This window comes from Halichoerus grypus, chromosome 2, assembly GCF_964656455.1.
Source record: "Halichoerus grypus chromosome 2, mHalGry1.hap1.1, whole genome shotgun sequence".
Taxonomy (NCBI): Eukaryota; Metazoa; Chordata; class Mammalia; order Carnivora; family Phocidae; genus Halichoerus; species Halichoerus grypus.
In genome coordinates, this window is record NC_135713.1 from 11,465,078 (window position 1) to 11,482,530 (window position 17,453).

Genomic DNA, 17,453 nt, shown 5'->3' on the forward strand with positions numbered 1-17,453 from the left:
GTATTTGTTACTTGGTGGGCTGCCCTCTTGGGGAAATGAGTGACTAACACAGCCATTTCTCAGCAGGAGCAAGTCTTCATTGCCAGCAAGTTCCTTGCATTGGTAATCGGTTTATTTGGCTCATTTCATGTAAAAATCATTGCCTTTCTCTCATCCTTCAGTATTGCCTTTGGTTGTTGGTCGTACTCTGCTTTCTCTGATCAAAGATGTTATGATCCTTCCTGGGTTGTACTAGTGCAATTGGCGTGTGCGTGCGTGAGAGGAGAGGGTGCTCTACATGCACATGCACTAGATAGTCACTGCGCGCTTGCTGCCGTGTATCATCATTCTGGGTGCTACGGAGAGTTAAAAACAGAATGTCCTGTTTCTCTCATTGGGTACTTGGGGACGAAAGATTTATGTGTGGGACAGTGCGGCAAATCCACGTAAGGGTGAGGGTGCCAGAAGAGACAGCATCCCAGGACCCCAGACAGTCCTTCAGGTACATGAGGAAGCCCCAGCTGATTTCCCGTCCCAGTCTGGGCGGGGGCGGTCAACGCTCTGCTTGGCCGCTTACTTGCCCCAAGTCAGTCGGGCCCCAGCAGGGACTGTAGAAGGAAGAGCCTGGAAGAGACCCGTTGGCTCATGTTAATTGTCACATGTGATACTTTCATTTAATTTTTTGACTGGCTTCAAATTTCAGTCTTAATTTGTGTCACTACATTAGTTTACTTTTTCAGTAAAGATAATGGAGCATGACCACTGAACTGCCACATAAATCCTGCTCACAGGTTCATGTTTCTCAGCCCACCCAGACCTTGGGAAATATTTGTGGATAATTTAATATTTTTAAGGTTTCCCAATATTAATGAAGCTATAATCTAGATACCATTTATTTGATTTGCAGTTTGTCTCTAGAATCTTCTTCCAAAGTTTCTTGTATATTTTATAAACTTCGAGTAAAACAGACTTACTGTAAAAAAATTAAGTGTACAAATGTATATAAATTTCCTGTTTCGTTTGCCAGTGGTCACCACCATCAAGACTTTTTTGTGGGTATGTCTATGAATATGAACATAAATATATAGAGAAAAACACACATGGATTCCACTCCTCTCACCATCCCGCATTTTTATATTTTTACCAGAATGGGACTATTTTTTGCTGCAATTTTCTTCTTTCACTTAATAATGCATCTTAGTCCTCTTTTGGGGCACCTGGATGGCTCAGTCAGTTAAGCATCTGACTCTTGATCTCAGCTCAGGTCTTGATCTCAGGGTCATGAGTTCAAGCCCCGGATTGGGCTCCAGGCTTGGGTGTCGAGCCTACTCAAAATAATAATAATAATAATAATAATAATAATAATAATAATAATAATAATATATCTTAGTCCTTTTTCTGTATCACAATTTAAAGATCTGCTCTATCATTTTTAATGTCCAGGATAATGATTTCGTAGTTGACTTAACCTGTCTCCCAGTTGGGCTCAGATGTCACTGCCAGTTTTTCCAAACGGTGCCTTAGTGTTTGTGCACCTGAGTACATGTGGCTTGTGTAAGCACCGTGCATCTGAAAGATGAATTGCTGGTTCAAAGGTATGCACACTTGCGATTATGTCACCTGTCGCCACCTGTCGCCAGAGCGCCCGCTGCAAGAGTGGTGCTGTCTCCCCTCAGTAATACGGGGTCACCCCTGCATGTTCCTCTCCCCCAGTCCTGCCAGCACTGGACAGCACCAGGGCTTGCCAGGAAAAGGGTGCAAGATGGTCTCATTGTCTGAGTGAGGTTAAACATGTTTCTGTGTATTTAGTGGCCATATTTTAGAAATTATGAACTTCATGTTTATATGCTTTGCTCAGGACACTGCGGGGGCTCAGTCAATTAAGCATCTGCCTTCAGCTCAGGTCATGATCTCAGGGTCCTGGGATCAAGCCCCACATCGGGCTCCCTGCTCAGCAAGGAGTCTGCTTCTCCCTCTGCCCCTCCCCCCAGCTCTCTCTCTCTCTCTCTCAAATAAATAAAATCTTTATATGCTTTGCTCATTTTTCTCATGGACCGTTCATCTTTCCCTGTTGACAAGCAAGTACATTTGGTCTGTGTCTTGTATTTTCCCAATAATTTTAACTAGCTTTTTATTGGTGCTGTACTGTTATGGTGGATTTTGTTTGGTTATGACATTTACAGTGTTATGTAATCAGGGTTTTTGGCCTTTCTGGCTCCATGCTTCTCTACTTCATGTCCCTGCTTCTCCTAATGGCTTATGTTTTTGTTTTTGTCTTTGTAAAAAAAAAAAAAAAAAGGAAGAAGAAGAAAGAAAAAACAAAACTGTGTTTTCTTCTAGTACTCCACCATTATGACATAGATCCTTTATACTAAATTGTTTCTACAGGAAGGTTTTAATGTTCTTGAACAAATTATTTAATACTGAAGTTTTTCCAGCCATTGTCAGATTGCCCCAGCAGGGGATGCAATAGCTTATCCCACTCATCCAGCTAACCAAAGATATTGGAGGCCAGTCTTCAGTTTCCAGTGACCTCAATCATAAGATAACAAATTGGGGTAAGAGCAGAAGGAGAGGTCTGAGGTCTGGTGGACATGCTCACTGAGAACATTGGGCGAGCAAGCCGTGTGGCTTGTAATTTAATACTCTGTCTTGCATTGACATTTGCATTAAGTCTTTAAATAACGTTGAATGGGATTTTGCAAGTGTTTCCACTGGTTGCAAGCACCGACATAAGTCTTTGTCTTTATTCTCTTAGATATCTTGAATGAACTCTTCCAGCGGGAGAACAGGGTATTGCATTACTGGACCATGAGAAAGAGACGGCTAGACCAGTGCCAGCAGTACGTGGTCTTTGAACGAAGTGCCAAGCAGGTCAGTCATTACACCGGGCTCCCCCGTGCTCTCCACCCTCTATTTAGACTTCCAGCCTCCGCTGGGAAGCTCTTGACATGTCAGCCACTTTGAAAACCACTTTCAAATGATCAAAAGAGTCATGCCTTTTAAATAAACTTGTCGTGAAAAGAAAACCCACACCCCGTAGAAGTGGGTTTGGGCCCTCAGCAAGTGTGTCACACAGCCCGCCTCTGCTGCCGTTGGCTCATATTTAGGACCACCAGGGACAAGTCCTAATTATGACAATGATTCAAAAATCATTGTGGAATCTAGGTTCTGTAAAGTAGGTGGGTGTTTTGTTTTTTTTTTATTTTGCTATAATTATATTTTCAAGGTAAAATTTTGTTCTTCAGATAACTTGAGCTAAAATTAGGTAAGAAGTGTGATAGAATTTCTAAGAATTCAGTAGAGTAAAAAAGTGTTCATGCAGTTGACTAATGCAGAGACGTCAAGAGGATATGTTTAGGGGGCATCAGGCTGGCTCACTTAGTAGAGCATGGGACTCCTGATCTCAGGGTCATGAGTTCAAGCCCCATGTTGGGCGTGGAGCCTACATAAAAAAATAAATAAAAAGGTATGTTTAGAGTTTCCATCTTCTGAAGTCATTTTGGGGTAAGTGCTTCCGCCGGTATGGTTAGTCGTGGAAGATCGTTGTAGCGTAAAGTCTGTCTGACCCCTAACTTGAACTAAGATTCCTGTCACTTCTCTTTGGCTTTAACGGTAGCATAGGAATCTGTAAGCTGTTGGCCCAGAATGTGGAGAGTCTGGAGGGCACGGAGGACAGAAGGCTCATTCTCAGAACGCCTGTGTGAGCCAGCTCGTGTCCTGCCTGTCAGGGGGCTTAGAGGCCCTTTGGTGCTGTGGGGCGCTGGTGACCACATCAGACTTGGACGGTCTTCTGACTTCACCTGTGCCTGCCACAGGGTAGGCATTCAGTTAAATCTTTTAGCTTAAAGATTAAATCTTCCTCAGCACAGTTTCCCACTTAGGGAGAATATTTTCTTTTGATTTGGTCAATGTTGGTTTCGAGTGGGCAGCGAGGTGCTCAGAGTCGCTCGGTTCCCCCGAGGTTTGTAAGCTGGAGTTCCTGGTCCATAGATCTGGCACCCAGACTCAACCCTTCCCTCATCTTGGCTGATGTTACCAGAGGTAGTTATATTCCCAACAGAAGTGGCAAGCAGTGTTTTTAGTGTTTAAATTACATTTTATTTAATGATAGTTCAACCATATTTCAGACTCATGGGGCCTGATTTTGTTTCTAATTAGAGATTGTCTCATAATCTCTTCTCATATGTCTTTATTGTTTCTCTGTTGAAAGACAAGCAGTCATTCAGCTACAGAGAACACAATTGTAAATAATCATTTTAATGGAGAAAAACAATGGAATGTGTTGTTGCTTTTTCCTAAAGTCAGCTCTTTTGCCAAAAATGAAATCAGGAAGTGTAGGCCATTGCAGCCCATTGGGTTCTGTGCTGTGCTCACGGTCCCGTAGTGAAGTTGCTTGTTTGTAACCCCAGTCCTGGAGGCTCCTCCTGATGCACGGGCCTCAGGACGGCACCCTGAGCTTAACTGGCTGGAACGCGGAGCAGTGATTTCCGCCTCGGCTCTGTGGGCGAGTCCCGGCCCTCGGGCTTCCTGGGTGCCTCCGGCCTCCTTGGCACTCTTCCCAGGCTCTCCACTGCTGAACGCTGGCATCCTCTCAGGCTTAGTCTGGGGCTAGCTCTAGTTTCTTTCCTATCTTCTTACCTCCTCTGCTGGTACCTTGTCATGAAGGTAGCCCTGACCTCCACTTCGGGTCTGCAGACTCAGAAATCCCAGCTGCCTCCTTGGTGTCTCTACTTTGGCCTCACTGAGAGCAGAACTGGACTTGTGAAGCCCTGTCCCCCCTCCTCATCTTATGTGGGTCACCCCCAGGCCCCCTCATCTTATGGGGTGTGTCCCCCAGGCTCCATCATCCTATGTGGGTGTCCCCCAGGCCCCCTTCTCTTAACAGGGTGTATCCCCCAGGACCCCCTTCTCTTACAGGGTGTGTCCCCCACACCCCCTCACCTTATAGGGTGTATACCTCCTGCTTCCTTTCTTTCCCCAGTTTCCCACCTTCATTCCCTCATGAGTCCCATAGGTGTAGACCCCCCACACGGGTCAGATCTGCCCTCCCCCTTCACAGTCAGAGCCATCATGCTATAGAAACCCCAGCTGTGTCCTGCCTAAATCTTTGAGCCAGTTTGCTGACCAGTGTTAGTTCTTCCATTCACTGTGTACTGAAATTCCTTTTCTACACGGCAGCCCATTAGTTTTCACAGAAAAGTCCAAACTGGGCCTGTGAGCTCCTGGGCCCTCCTGCCCTCCCCATCCTCTCTCCAGCCTCACCTTCAGCCTCCATAGCGGGCCAGCTCACCAGCCTGGGGCCATGGTGCATGCCCCTCTACCTACTGAGCTTCTCCCCATTCTTCTGAGCCTTTTGCTTCCCAGCCAGCCTGTCCCAGTTTAGACACCACTTCTGCTGACCTCCCGTTCTAAGCATGGTATCCCTGCCCTCATTTGTCTTTGTGCATCTTTGTCCATCTCCCTCCTCCTGCCCACTCTACAGGGGCAGGGCCGAAGCTTCGCTCATTCTCCAGTGCCCCAGGTAGCACCTGACTCCACAGTAGGCCTTCAAGAGACAGCGTGCTGTCAACGTGCAAAAACCTGGGACCTTTGGAGTGAATTGACAAACAGCGCTTTCTACCTTGATTCAGCAGCAGTGTTAACATTGTTCCAGGGGCGGGATAGCCATGCTCAGGTGTAACAGCCGTAATTCCCGTGCAGTCAGCTGTCCGGGTCATGGTTTCCTTCTAAAATGCTGTAAATGCTGTGATGTATCTAATAAACACAGTGACATTTCTGCTCTAAGACTAGCAAAGTACAGTGGCTGACTCAGAGATTACAAGTGGCAAATATAAAAGCTTCTACATTTTAATGTTTCTTCCCCCAGTGTTGTGTTTTTAGATGCATATGTAAGTCTGATTTCACTTCAGTTATATGGAAATAGAAGTAGTGAAACAACTTTCATCTAAGGGCATGAGATAGCACACATGTTAGAACTGGGTCATTGCAGTCTGAACCTCGCTGGCCCCCTTCTCCTCAGGTGCGCTCACCTCTCTCCTGCAGCCACAGGGCTTAAGGCATGTCCTCTCCTAGCAGCTCCCCAGTGGCACGTTTGTGCATCATGGGATGGGACCCCCCAAAGAGCAAGTGTGGTGGATCCCACCTGGTACTCACTGAAGGCAGGAAAAGGAAGAAAGTCCTAAACATTTAGCAGTGTGAGGGTCTCAAATCATCCCTTCATCCACATCTTCTCAGTATCCTTGTTGAAAGGGTCTTAGTTGTAGTTTCTTCTACTGCGAGTGCATTTCACTGCTATAAGAACTGTTTAATCATTGCGATATAAGTGAGGTGGTTACAACTTTCTAGAATGTCAGGTTTTTCCTTTTCCTTTTGGAATTATGATACTTATTTCAGAAGCTCAGCTGTCCTTGACGAGGTACTTGTAGATGTGTACCAGCCTGGGCTTGTGACTGCACATCTGCGTCGGCGACGCAGGGAGTGGGCCTCCTTTACCAGGGCTCAGTCATGAGCGTCTCCATTCCTTCCCTCCCCAGGCTCTAGAATGGATCCATGACAACGGGGAGTTCTACCTTTCCACACATACCTCCACGGGCTCAAGCATACAGCACACCCAAGAGCTACTGAAAGAGCACGAGGAGTTTCAGATCACCGCAAAGGTAGGTTCAGGTTGGTCGCCTATACACCCGGCAGGGTTTTCCAGAATAACCTAGAATAGGATACTTCATGTACATAAGATAGTTCTCAAAAAAAAAAAAAAAAAATCACTTAAACACCTTATCCAAAATTGGAGAAACAGAGGGACCCCAGTGGCTCGTTGTATATTAATGTAGGTGACACTTCTTTCTGCCTTTCACGCTTCCCCTCAGCTGTCCCTCCCTTTATGTGGTGTTTCCTTTGGGTCCTCTGATTTCGGCAGATACCTTTATGTTTTCTCTTTTGTCCTTTTCATTATTCTTTTTCTTTGTTTTTTTATTCCCCCAAGGTCTTTTCTGAGTACTTGCTATTTTTAGGAAACACTGGTGTTACCAACTTGGCTTGGGTGTGTTCTGAGGACGCTTCCTTGCCTGGTCTCTGGTGGGGGACACTTGCTACCGTAGCCATGCCCACATGCACCCCGTCCGGTCGGGAAGCTGTCTGGGCTGCAGGGGGCAGAGTTCACCTCTGTGCGCTCTCCTGCCGGCTCTTCATAGGCTTATGCAGGTGGAGACATCTTCACTTTCCTCCTGAAAAGCGAAGTAGAATTAAAGACGTGGCATATGTAATATATGGGCATAAATATGAATTTTTAAGCAAATCTGTAAGACTCCACACATTGCCACGAATGTTTTCCCAGTTAAAGTGTATACCCACAGAGGCTCATTCTTTTACCTCAAAACAATTTTGAGATTTTTAGAGTTCCCTTCTCAAGCTGTGCTATTTTTGTTTTAGTTTTTCAAAGTTTTATTTTCAGACGTGCCTATGTTTTGGGTGATAGATTTGAGGTTTTTTTTTTAAACTGGAAATTCAAATTTACTAGTAGAAATAAATGATCAAGCTGGATAGTATTTTTCGTTAAAAAGAAGTATTCCCACAAAGTAAAAAAAAAATTGATTTCCTCATGTGGCCCTTAAGGTAGCTTTGAAAACCGTCAATGGGAAATTTTTAAATCCTCTAGAGTGGCAACAGCTACTTTGTATTATGTTTATTTGTACTTTATGTTTTCTGTAACCGTTTCTGACCCCTCCTGCTAGTCTGCACTGCCCTCTACTCCTGCCCACCCCGCAAGATGTAGCTTATTTCCTTCCCCTCACCCTCGGGGTGCTGGGCTCTGGAAACCCCTGGTCTTTGCTCTGGAAGAGTACACAGTCCAGTGTGGCTGCCGACAGACTGAGCCCTGTAGGGCTCGGCGCGAGCTGGCACTGGCGGGGGCACCGTGAGCATTGGGGGGCGGGGGGCGTCAGACAATCAGGCGATGACAGCCGCACCCAGAGGGGCCATGAGCACCCACAGGAGGGCACCTGCCCCCTCATCTGAGGAGAGCTGACCTGCCTGCCTCTGCAGGTAAGCAGCGTGTCTTTTGCTTCCTAGATGCAGCACCCCTTTGGCTACATAATTCTTGTTTTTTGTTAATAGTTGGATAATAAATTACAGTTGTGTGCATTATATGATCTATCTTTGTTTCTTTGAATAGCCTTTGATTATGGAGGTATTAAGAAAATGCCTAAGATACCGCTCAGAGGTAGATTTAAGATTTGTTCCTTTTCTCGAACTTACATCTCCATTAATGCTGCCCTCCACAGGTCAGTATGCACAGCCAAACAGCCCGGTCACTGCACAACCCCAGGGGGCGCCGTGCACACAGAATGTGATGTGCATGTCACCATCTACAGTGCACTAGCATGACAGCTGTGTTCCACCAGTGGGCTGTATACAAAAGGATTTTTTATTCCTGAATTTTCCTTCTCAAATTTGGGGTGTGGTTATAAAAGAATGAGCAGGAATGGGCATATTTTTGCCCTTGCATTTTGTAAAAATAAGCAAATGAAATCACAGGTAATATCTGACCTTGCTGTTTCCCAGATATATGGAGCTCTTTCTTTCACTGAATACAATGAGTCAGTTTTGCCAAGAGGAACTGGTAGATTTTGAAAAGAACACCTCTCTCTTTCTTTCTTAGCGTTTTTTCCCTTTGGTTTCCGGCTGCCTTTGTTTTAATCCGATAGCAACTGTTCTGGTGTTTGGAGATGTTGCTTGCCTTCTGTCCCCCATCACAGTTTCCTCTAAGAACCATTTTTCTTTTGTTATGTAGAGAATCTTTTGCTTTGAGGTAACAGTCTTCCAGTTCAGTTGTTACAGCGGTTACTATTGTAACATACTTAGTGTAATAGAAATGAAGCCTTTTGGTTACTATCTGACCTATGACTCCACTGCATTCCTTTGCAGCTCTTCATGTAATAATTTCTCAAAGTGCTTTGCAGGCATTCCCTGCATCCAGGTCATGAGAGTTTACTTAAAAGCCAATTTCTGTCCTTATTCGAGACTTAGTGACTTAAACTATTTAGGAGAGAGACCTAAAGATGAACAAATTTAAACAACGTCCCAGGTGATTTTTATGTAAGCACACTGGAGCCAGAAATCCGCTGCCTGAGACCTGCAGAACTCTGCCTTCCCCTTCCCGCACACCTCCTGATCACCCGTGTCCCCAGTGCCAAGTGCCTTACTCTGACAGAAGGGAATTACAAATGGCCTTTAAATATATGAAATTATCAAATTTACCTAAAATAAAATTATACATCAGAACTGCAGTGTGTTCTGTTTTCACAAACCAAGAAATTGGCAAAGATCAAAAAGCTTGCAGCTGCGTCTTAGGAGGTGGGGAACTGAGGTGACCTCTGCAGGCGTCACTGATTACCGCCCATCACAGACGCACTTACCGCCCCCCCTCCCCTGCAGGCCCACATTGCGAAATGCGGACTCTGCACGTGTGCAGATGGGCGTTTTCGCCTGCTTTGTGCCGGTCGTGGGGAAAGCGCAGGAGCAACATGAAGGTTCATCAGTGGAAGCGCATTCACTTATAGAAACATTATGCAGCTCTCAACATAAAACAGGGTTGCTGCTTGTGTTCCAATGGTGAAGGATAACTGAGTTGTTAAATGGAAAGTACTAGGTGTAGAGCAGGGTTTATTGTGTGCAAGCGTTTAGGTACAAAACAGGAAAAAATACACACGTACCCACCTCTGTACTAAAACGTCTCTTCTATCCTTTCTTACCTTTTGAATTTTGAATTCTATGCATACATTTAAAAAATACCAATTAAAATAAAAATATATATCGAGATATAAAAGGTTCATGAATGAGCAGATTCATCATACTTAATTTTTATCACATCATTCATTCGTTCAGTCATTATTCATGGAGCCCTTGCCACATACCAGGAACTGCTCTGGGTGCTGGGCTCATGGACTGCAGTTTCCAGCTAGAGAAACAGGCAATAACAAGATGAATGGGTAAATATATATACCTGTGCATGCGAACTAATAAGGGAAAGCAGACAGCCGTCGGGGAGGGAGGGAGGCTGTGGTTGAGGGAGAGGCTTGGCCACACCTCTTGGAGAAGCCTTGACTCTCAGATTGGGTCTCTTGTTTACATAAAGTTGCAAGCCACGGGGCTCTGCCTCTAGGCCATCTTCTGCTACATTTAGTGTCCTATTCAGTATCACCCTGTTGGTGTTACACGCATGCAGCTGGTCTGTTTTGTGATGTGTATTATGCAGAAAGCCTCCTATCCATTCTTAGTGTTTTTGTTTTCTCTTTGAATTGTCTTTTTTATCTTCACCTCTATGACCCCAGTGCTTACAACATGAAACAGTTTTCTTGCCTCCTTAACGATACACATAACTCAGGGTACCCTTCCTGGATGGCGCAGGGGATGAGAAGTGCTCCTCGGGTGTCACAACAGAACCTTCTTCGTGCTTCTCAGCACATTAGTATTTGGGCACACAGCAGTGTAGCCTTATCTAGACAACACAGTTTGTTAACAATCCTGCCGTACTTATTAATTCTCTTTGATATTAAAATTTAATAATGGTTCTAAGTTAAGTCCCTCTTGGAATTTATGCTTCCAAGTCTGAAACTTTGACTTCTTTATTTGGTTTATAATTAGTCTTGTCTTAACATATCCAGAAAGGTGTCATGTTGATAAGTGAAAAGATTTGGTTGAGGGGCTTCTGGGTGGCTCAACTCGGTTAAGCATCCAACTCTTGATTTTGGTTCAGGTCATGATCTCAGTGTCCTGAGATCAAGCCCTGCATTGGGCTCTGTGCTGGGCGAGGAGTCTGCCTAAGATTCTCTCTCTCCCTCTTCTTCTGTACCTCCCTTCTACCTCTTCTTCTCTTAAAAAAAAAAAAAAAATTGGTTGACAGATCTTTTCCCTTTAGCTCACTCTACTTGAGTTCATTTCCATACCAGATGAAAGCCCAGTAAACTTCAGGGTGGTTTAAGTTTTGCTGACTTTTTCCAATAAATAGCTTGAATAGAATCTGGAATAGTTAATTTTTTTCACAGAGACATGATTGTATCTGAGTTCTGTTTTCACTTGTTTTTTGAAAAGTATTAATGCCTGTTAAGAGTAACTACCATGCCCATTAAAGTTATAGGCATATACATACTTGCACAAAGAACCTAATGTTAATTTATTTTCTCAGGAAATATTTGGTAAATGTCCATTAGGTGCCAGGCACATGGAAGTGAGTGAGATATTAGGAAACAAAACAGACATCCCTGGCCTGTGGAGGTTACATTCTAACAAGAGACAGGCAGGCAGTAATGGTATTAAGTGAACCTCATCCTTGTTGGAAGGTGATCCATGCCATGGGAAGAGTAGAGCCGACAGGGTAAGTAAGGATAGCTAGGGCAGGAAGGGGGAGTTGCAATTTTAAGGGAGTCAGGGAGGGCCTGCTGAGAAGGTGGCCTTTAGTTGAGCAGAGACATAAAGGAGCCACAGAGACATCTCGGGGAAGAGCATTCTGGGCAGGAGGGGCGCTGGGGCAAAGAACCAGGGACAGGGAGTACGCGTGGGGCCTGCATGTTGGACGCTGGGGCCAGTTGGGCACTCGGCTGCAGCTAGGTGTTTGTGCAGAGCCCAAGGATTTTTACAGCGGGCTTTATAGGTTGCCTAGTGAATTCTGCCTCAAATTTACTGTATAAACTAAGATAATTTATCCAGGTTTTGAGCTCTGACCTTTATCATTTTGGGGATTTTTTTTTCTTTTTTGAGGCCTCTGCTCTCACGTACACCTGTTGGGGATTTTTAAAGTCAGCTTCCTGCATGTTAGGCATAGAGATTTTCTAGATAAAGGTCAGTGGAGAAAACCAGGTTCCCGGTGAGAGGAGTAACTGTACTCTCTGGAAGTGCCAGTGGGAATGTTGAAGGGAGCCTCGTCGGAACACACGGGAAGGATGTGGTGAGAAATCAGAGTTGAGTGAAGTCACTGCCTTTTAGGCTTATGCTTCACTTTAAGAAACGTTAAGAAAGTTATGTTTAATTAAGATATCTTCTCTAAGTACGTATACAAACGAAATCATTTTTTTGAGAGGGAGTTCTAAAACAGGGAAGAGCATTTAAAATGCCTCTACAAAGATAATTTCCCGACTAGTGATTTTTTCCTCCATTTCTACTGAGAGTTGGAGAAGAAACGAACGTGCCACGTGGAGTTGCTTCAAGGATTTTGTTGAGTGTCTGCCGTGGGGAGATCCTTTGCCACGTGGCAGGAAAGCCAGCGTCTCTGAGGACTACTGCCATAAATGGGCGCGGGGAGTAAACCTGCGGGGCGCAGGGAGGTGTCTCTGCAGTCAGCTGGTGCAGCATGCGGTGGTGGAGAATCGCAGGGCTCTAGAGAGAACAGCCTGAGTGAGCATTCCTCTCTTCCTTCGACAGCTATCTCCTGAGCATCTACCCGATGAAGACATTGCAGAAAGTCTAGATTTTTGTCTGGTTGTTTTCGAGGTCATAAACCTGCCATTCTTTGTGGAAAGCTGAGGAACGGTAGCTCAGCCAGGATCAGGGAGATGAATTGGTGGACTTGGAGCTTTGGTGGAAGTTTCTGTCCCCAGCAGTTTTTCCCTGTTGAGAGCTCAGAGTGGTAGGCAAGTTGCCACTGTGTTTCTGGTTTCTGGCAGTTGGAGTTCATTTGCCTCACAATACTTTCCTGTTGTTTTTTTGCAGCAAACCAAAGAGAGAGTGAAGCTATTGATCCAGCTGGCTGATGGCTTTTGTGAAAAAGGGCATGCCCATGCAGCAGAGATAAAAAAATGTGTGACTGCAGTGGATAAGAGGTACAGAGATTTCTCTCTGCGGATGGAGAAGTACAGGACCTCTTTGGAGAAAGCCCTGGGGATTTCTTCAGATTCCAACAAATCGGTAAAGTGCTTTGTGCACACAGAATAAAATAATGGTGTTCTTCCTCGTGTCCTCCCCGGATTTAATTAACTCAAGTTCCTTGGCTGTCTTCCTCCACAGAGCAAAAGTCTTCAGCTAGACATAATCCCCGCCAGTGTCCCTGGGTCGGAGGTGAAGCTTCGTGATGCTGCTCATGAACTTAACGAAGAGAAACGGAAGTCGGCCCGCAGAAAAGAGTAAGCCAGTCTCTAAGAACCTGCTGGGATTCGTTGAACGAGTGGAGAAAACGTCACTTGGACAAGCATGCTTCTGTGTGTGCTTTGAAACCAATGGCACTAATCCGTTGTGATGCTCTGAATGTGTGTCGTTTTTGCAGCACAAACTCCACTGTCCCCTTGTCACCTGCTTCAGAAACCATGTCGTGTTCGTCCCTGTGCCTCCATTTCCTACAGGGTTGACAAATTGTTGTAGTGTCATTGGTTATCAATAGGTCATGAGTAAGTAGTAGTACTAACGAGAAAAATAACACACATGGAGCTGTTCAAAATTGCCAATTAGTAAACTGTACTAGACATTCATGAAGACAAGATTGTCCTAAACCTGGGGTTCTCAGCTGGGGGTCATTCTGCCATGTGTGGAGACATCTTTGGTCATCACACCGTGGAGAGGGGGTGTGCTATAGCATCTAGTGCATGGAGACCAGGGATGCTGCTGACGTCCTCTACTACACGGGACAGCCCCCCAGCAAAGCCTTATCTGCCTCCAGATGTCAGTGGTGCTGAGTGAGAAGCCCTGACCTGCAGGGACCTCAACAGAATGTTTTCCAAAGTGGTTTTTCCTTTGAATCCATGGCTGCATACTATTATTGTTCTATCTGTTCTTGATTTAATTCCCCAGAACACCTTACTGCCTGATGCTTTTAAAACCACCTTATTATTTTATAAACCGTCAAAGTAGGTAGTTAAAATCAGCATGTGTCCTGCTTGTAAGCTGAGCTCCTCACTGTCTTCCTCTGTTGAAGGTTCATCATGGCTGAGCTAATTCAAACTGAAAAGGCTTACGTAAGAGACCTCCGCGAGTGTATGGATGTAAGTAAGTTTTTTTGCTTGTTTATTTAGATTCAGTCTAAGCGTGCTACTTATCCCTACCTGTTGGTAATCCTTAAAATAATCACACTTTTTGTTGTTTTTGAGATTTGAAGTGTGCTTAAGCAGCCTGTTTTTCTTGTTTCTGTCCTTCTGTGAGGTTCCAGGCTTGTGTTTTGCTCATCACAGAGATGATACAGCATTAATTCTCTCATTCCGTTCATCACATGACGGCCTGGCTGACATTCTCTTTGTATAGAATTTTACAGCAGCTTCGGGGCGCCTGGGTGGCTCAGTCGTTAAGCGTCTGCCTTCGGTTCAGGTCATGATCCCAGGGTCCTGGGATCGAGCCCCGCATCGGGCTCCTGCTCCGCGGGAGGCCTGCTTCTCCCTCTCACACTCCCCCTGCTTGTGTTCCCTCTCTTGCTATGTCTCTCTCTCTCTGTCAAATAAATAAAATCTTTAAAAAAAAAAAAAAAAAGAAAAAGAATTTTACAGCAGCTTCAGAGAAATATGCCTACTAATTATGATTGGCAACTCATACTCTCAGTAGTTGAAAGAATATTTGTCATACCTCAGAGAGTAGGTTAACTGCAAAACTCGAAGCCGGGGATAGAAAGTTTTGAGCTGGAGAGTATAGGAGCTACTCTCAAGTGCTCAGAACAACTGGGGGGCTTTTTTGGGAAAAAGTTTTTCATGTTGTTTTGTAAAAGGTTGCATTCTTCAGATGTATTTTTCAGTGATTCGTGAACTCTGGGTACGTATTACAGATTCAGCAATAGCTGTTTCTTGGACGTGTGCTCTCAGTTTTTGTGTTGTAATCTCTGTGCTTCCCTCCCGGCCAGACGTACCTGTGGGAAATGACCAGCGGGGTGGAGGAGATCCCGGCCGGCATCGTAAACAGAGAGCTTGTTATCTTCGGGAACATGCAGGAAATCTATGAATTTCATAATAAGTGAGTGGCTTTATCTTTGGGGAGCTGGTTACTCTTGAAATCTAGATACTGGGCTGAAGTTTCATAACAAGAAATGAAAGCTTCCAACTGAATTAAGCATCCATTTCAGTGATCCTGTTGAAATTTGAATGACACCTGTGGGGCTTTCGTCGAAAAGACCGACATTGTAGAAACTCTTTATTAATAGAGACTCCGCTTTTTCTGTGTACTTTCCTGCCATAGAAATAAGATTAGGGAAAGTGTGAGCACTGTTTTTGGAGGAACCCTGACTTCTCTGAAGCTGTGCCACCAGCTGCCACCTCGATTACTTCTTAGAGGTAAAGGAGAGTTCGCTGAGGCTGCTGGCCCATGTTTGGTCTTTTCCAAGAGGGAAGAAGGAACTGAGGACAGAACAGATGTGTAGTCTGACCAAAATAAAATGCGCTGTCCATTGGCTACGAGAGGCACATGGTTTTATTTTTAAGGTTTTGTTGTTGTTGTTGTTTAAAGAAGCAGAAGTTGCTTTAGACAGAGTCTGTGGAGCCCAGTAGCCTGTGGAAAGATAATGCTGGGGGCCAAACCTGCCGGGCTCTCCCTCACTCCCCTGCCCCCACCCAGCAAAACACACTTAAATCTAAATGGCTTCTTCTGATTGTTTATTTATATCCCTAAATAACATCCTTAGCTACTGAATAAAGCACTCACCCAGAAAAAATAAAGTATTTAAAGGCTAAACATGTTAGCTATTTGAAAGTCACAATAACTTAGCCTAGTTAAGAGCTACACGTTTTCTTAAATCTTTAAAATCTAGAGGGTGCAGATTTTTCACTGCACTTGATTGAAATGGTATGTTTGGCATGCTTGGTCTGATTTCTGGCTTATCTCACTGGTAAAGTGCTGGTAAAAAAAACCTCTTAATAATACGATACCATTTTTACTCTCTGCAGCATATTCCTTAAAGAGCTGGAAAAATATGAGCAGTTGCCAGAGGACGTTGGACATTGCTTTGTTACTTGGGTAATGACGCCTCAGCGACTGGTTCTCACGGTTGTTTGGTGGCTTTGCGGGAAGTTAGAAGGAATACGGTTCATTTCTCTTATGTCACCATCTTCTGTGATGTCTGCTTACGGAGAAGTGGACTTTGCCTCTAAGAATTACATTCTCCAACTAGATAGTAATGTAGAATGAGCTTTTAATTGGTAGTAGTGATGTCTAGAAGTGGAACTTTGGTGTGCCAGGCCTGTGCATGGCCCTGGGGCTTCATAGGTGAACGTGAGTGCCCAGCCATGCCTGGGGGGCTGGGGGCCGGGTGGGAGGGATTGAGGGAGGAGAAGCTGACAGTGTCAGTGCCCTGCCCTCTAGGGAGGGGGTGCCTAGCCCTGCCTTACTGGGCCAGGGGAGGCTTCTGGAGGTGTGTGGTACCGGTGGGATGCGTTTCTTATTTTTAACAGCTTTCTGTATAAAATAGTGTTTCTTTTCCATAGAGCTTAAATTTCCTTTATCCCTATTGCTTCTTTTCTACATAAAAGTCTATTGTATTTTGACTTCTTGCCGTTTGAAAGAGATATTCTCATTTTTTGTTGTTTATAGGCAGACAAGTTTCAGATGTATGTCACCTATTGCAAAAATAAGCCTGATTCTACTCAGCTGATCCTAGAGCATGCGGGATCCTACTTTGATGTAAGTAAGAGATTCCTGGTGCAAGCGGTGAAAACATTGTGTTTGGTAAACATAAAATGCAATACTACTCATAGCTTTTACCTAGAGTAGAGTAGAGTATTTTCGTTTTTATCTGTCACATTTATGGTGGGATATTCTTCTGTTTTCCTCTGTTTTTAAAAGATTCTTCTAAGATTTTAGCAGGTACATGTGTATGTGACATGACTTACTATTTATATATAATCATTAATTCTTAAACATAATATCATGTACAGAAGCTGTAAACTATTAAGCTGCTTTTACCCTCTATGAAGCAAAAAGAATCTTTGAACCTTTGAATCTTTTTTATTCATTCATTTTTCCCATTTTTATCATGTGCTTAATTCCAGAAGTAGCTTATCAGTAAAATTTTTACAAATAGCACTGTAACAGCTAGGACCATTAGGAGGCTCATTAATTATATTCTCATTGGTGAAAGCATACTTGTAGGTCCTCTTTTTTTGAAAGATATTGCAGGGAGGTTATTTTGTATAAAGGGGGTTGGAGCCTTTTGGAAATAATATACAGAAAGCTGCTTGGGTCTCCAGAATATAGTCAAACATGCCGAGTACATCATGATTAAAAGAGTACTTTTCAGTGTCACGTGTAATACGGTGTACAAGGCTGCAAGAATATTAGACTTGTTTCTGTCCTCATGCTTGTGCATGGCCATGCATGATACTCTTCTCTGGATGTCTGGGAAATGAGAATACATTTTAGCTTCTGTCTTTGCCATGAAGCAGATGGTCCTATTTTAGTTGTCGTTCTCATGACCAGTAATTCTACATCACTGCCTTTGTAAATAATCAAGTCAGCTCTCCCAGCCCAGTGTTGCCCTTTTCTGTCAGTTTTTCACACCTCCCTTGCTCTTTACCATC

At 44.3% G+C, this 17,453-nt stretch overlaps 1 protein-coding gene across 13 annotated transcripts in view; it reads left to right on the top strand.

The window, feature by feature from the left end:
• Positions 1 to 17,453, top strand: part of TRIO (trio Rho guanine nucleotide exchange factor) — a 340,046-nt gene that overhangs the window by 218,549 nt on the left and 104,044 nt on the right. For all 13 annotated transcript variants that reach the window (XR_013445488.1, XM_078066575.1, XM_078066577.1 and 10 more), the window contains exons 20-27: positions 2,738 to 2,853; positions 6,516 to 6,638; positions 12,685 to 12,879; positions 12,979 to 13,094; positions 13,880 to 13,946; positions 14,789 to 14,898; positions 15,825 to 15,894; positions 16,468 to 16,557. Coding sequence is in view for 12 of the 13 variants with exons in the window: in XM_078066575.1 (XP_077922701.1) it covers positions 2,738 to 2,853; positions 6,516 to 6,638; positions 12,685 to 12,879; positions 12,979 to 13,094; positions 13,880 to 13,946; positions 14,789 to 14,898; positions 15,825 to 15,894; positions 16,468 to 16,557 (887 nt within the window). In the remaining variant the exon portion in view is untranslated. The remainder of the gene's footprint in view (positions 1 to 2,737; positions 2,854 to 6,515; positions 6,639 to 12,684; positions 12,880 to 12,978; positions 13,095 to 13,879; positions 13,947 to 14,788; positions 14,899 to 15,824; positions 15,895 to 16,467; positions 16,558 to 17,453) is intronic.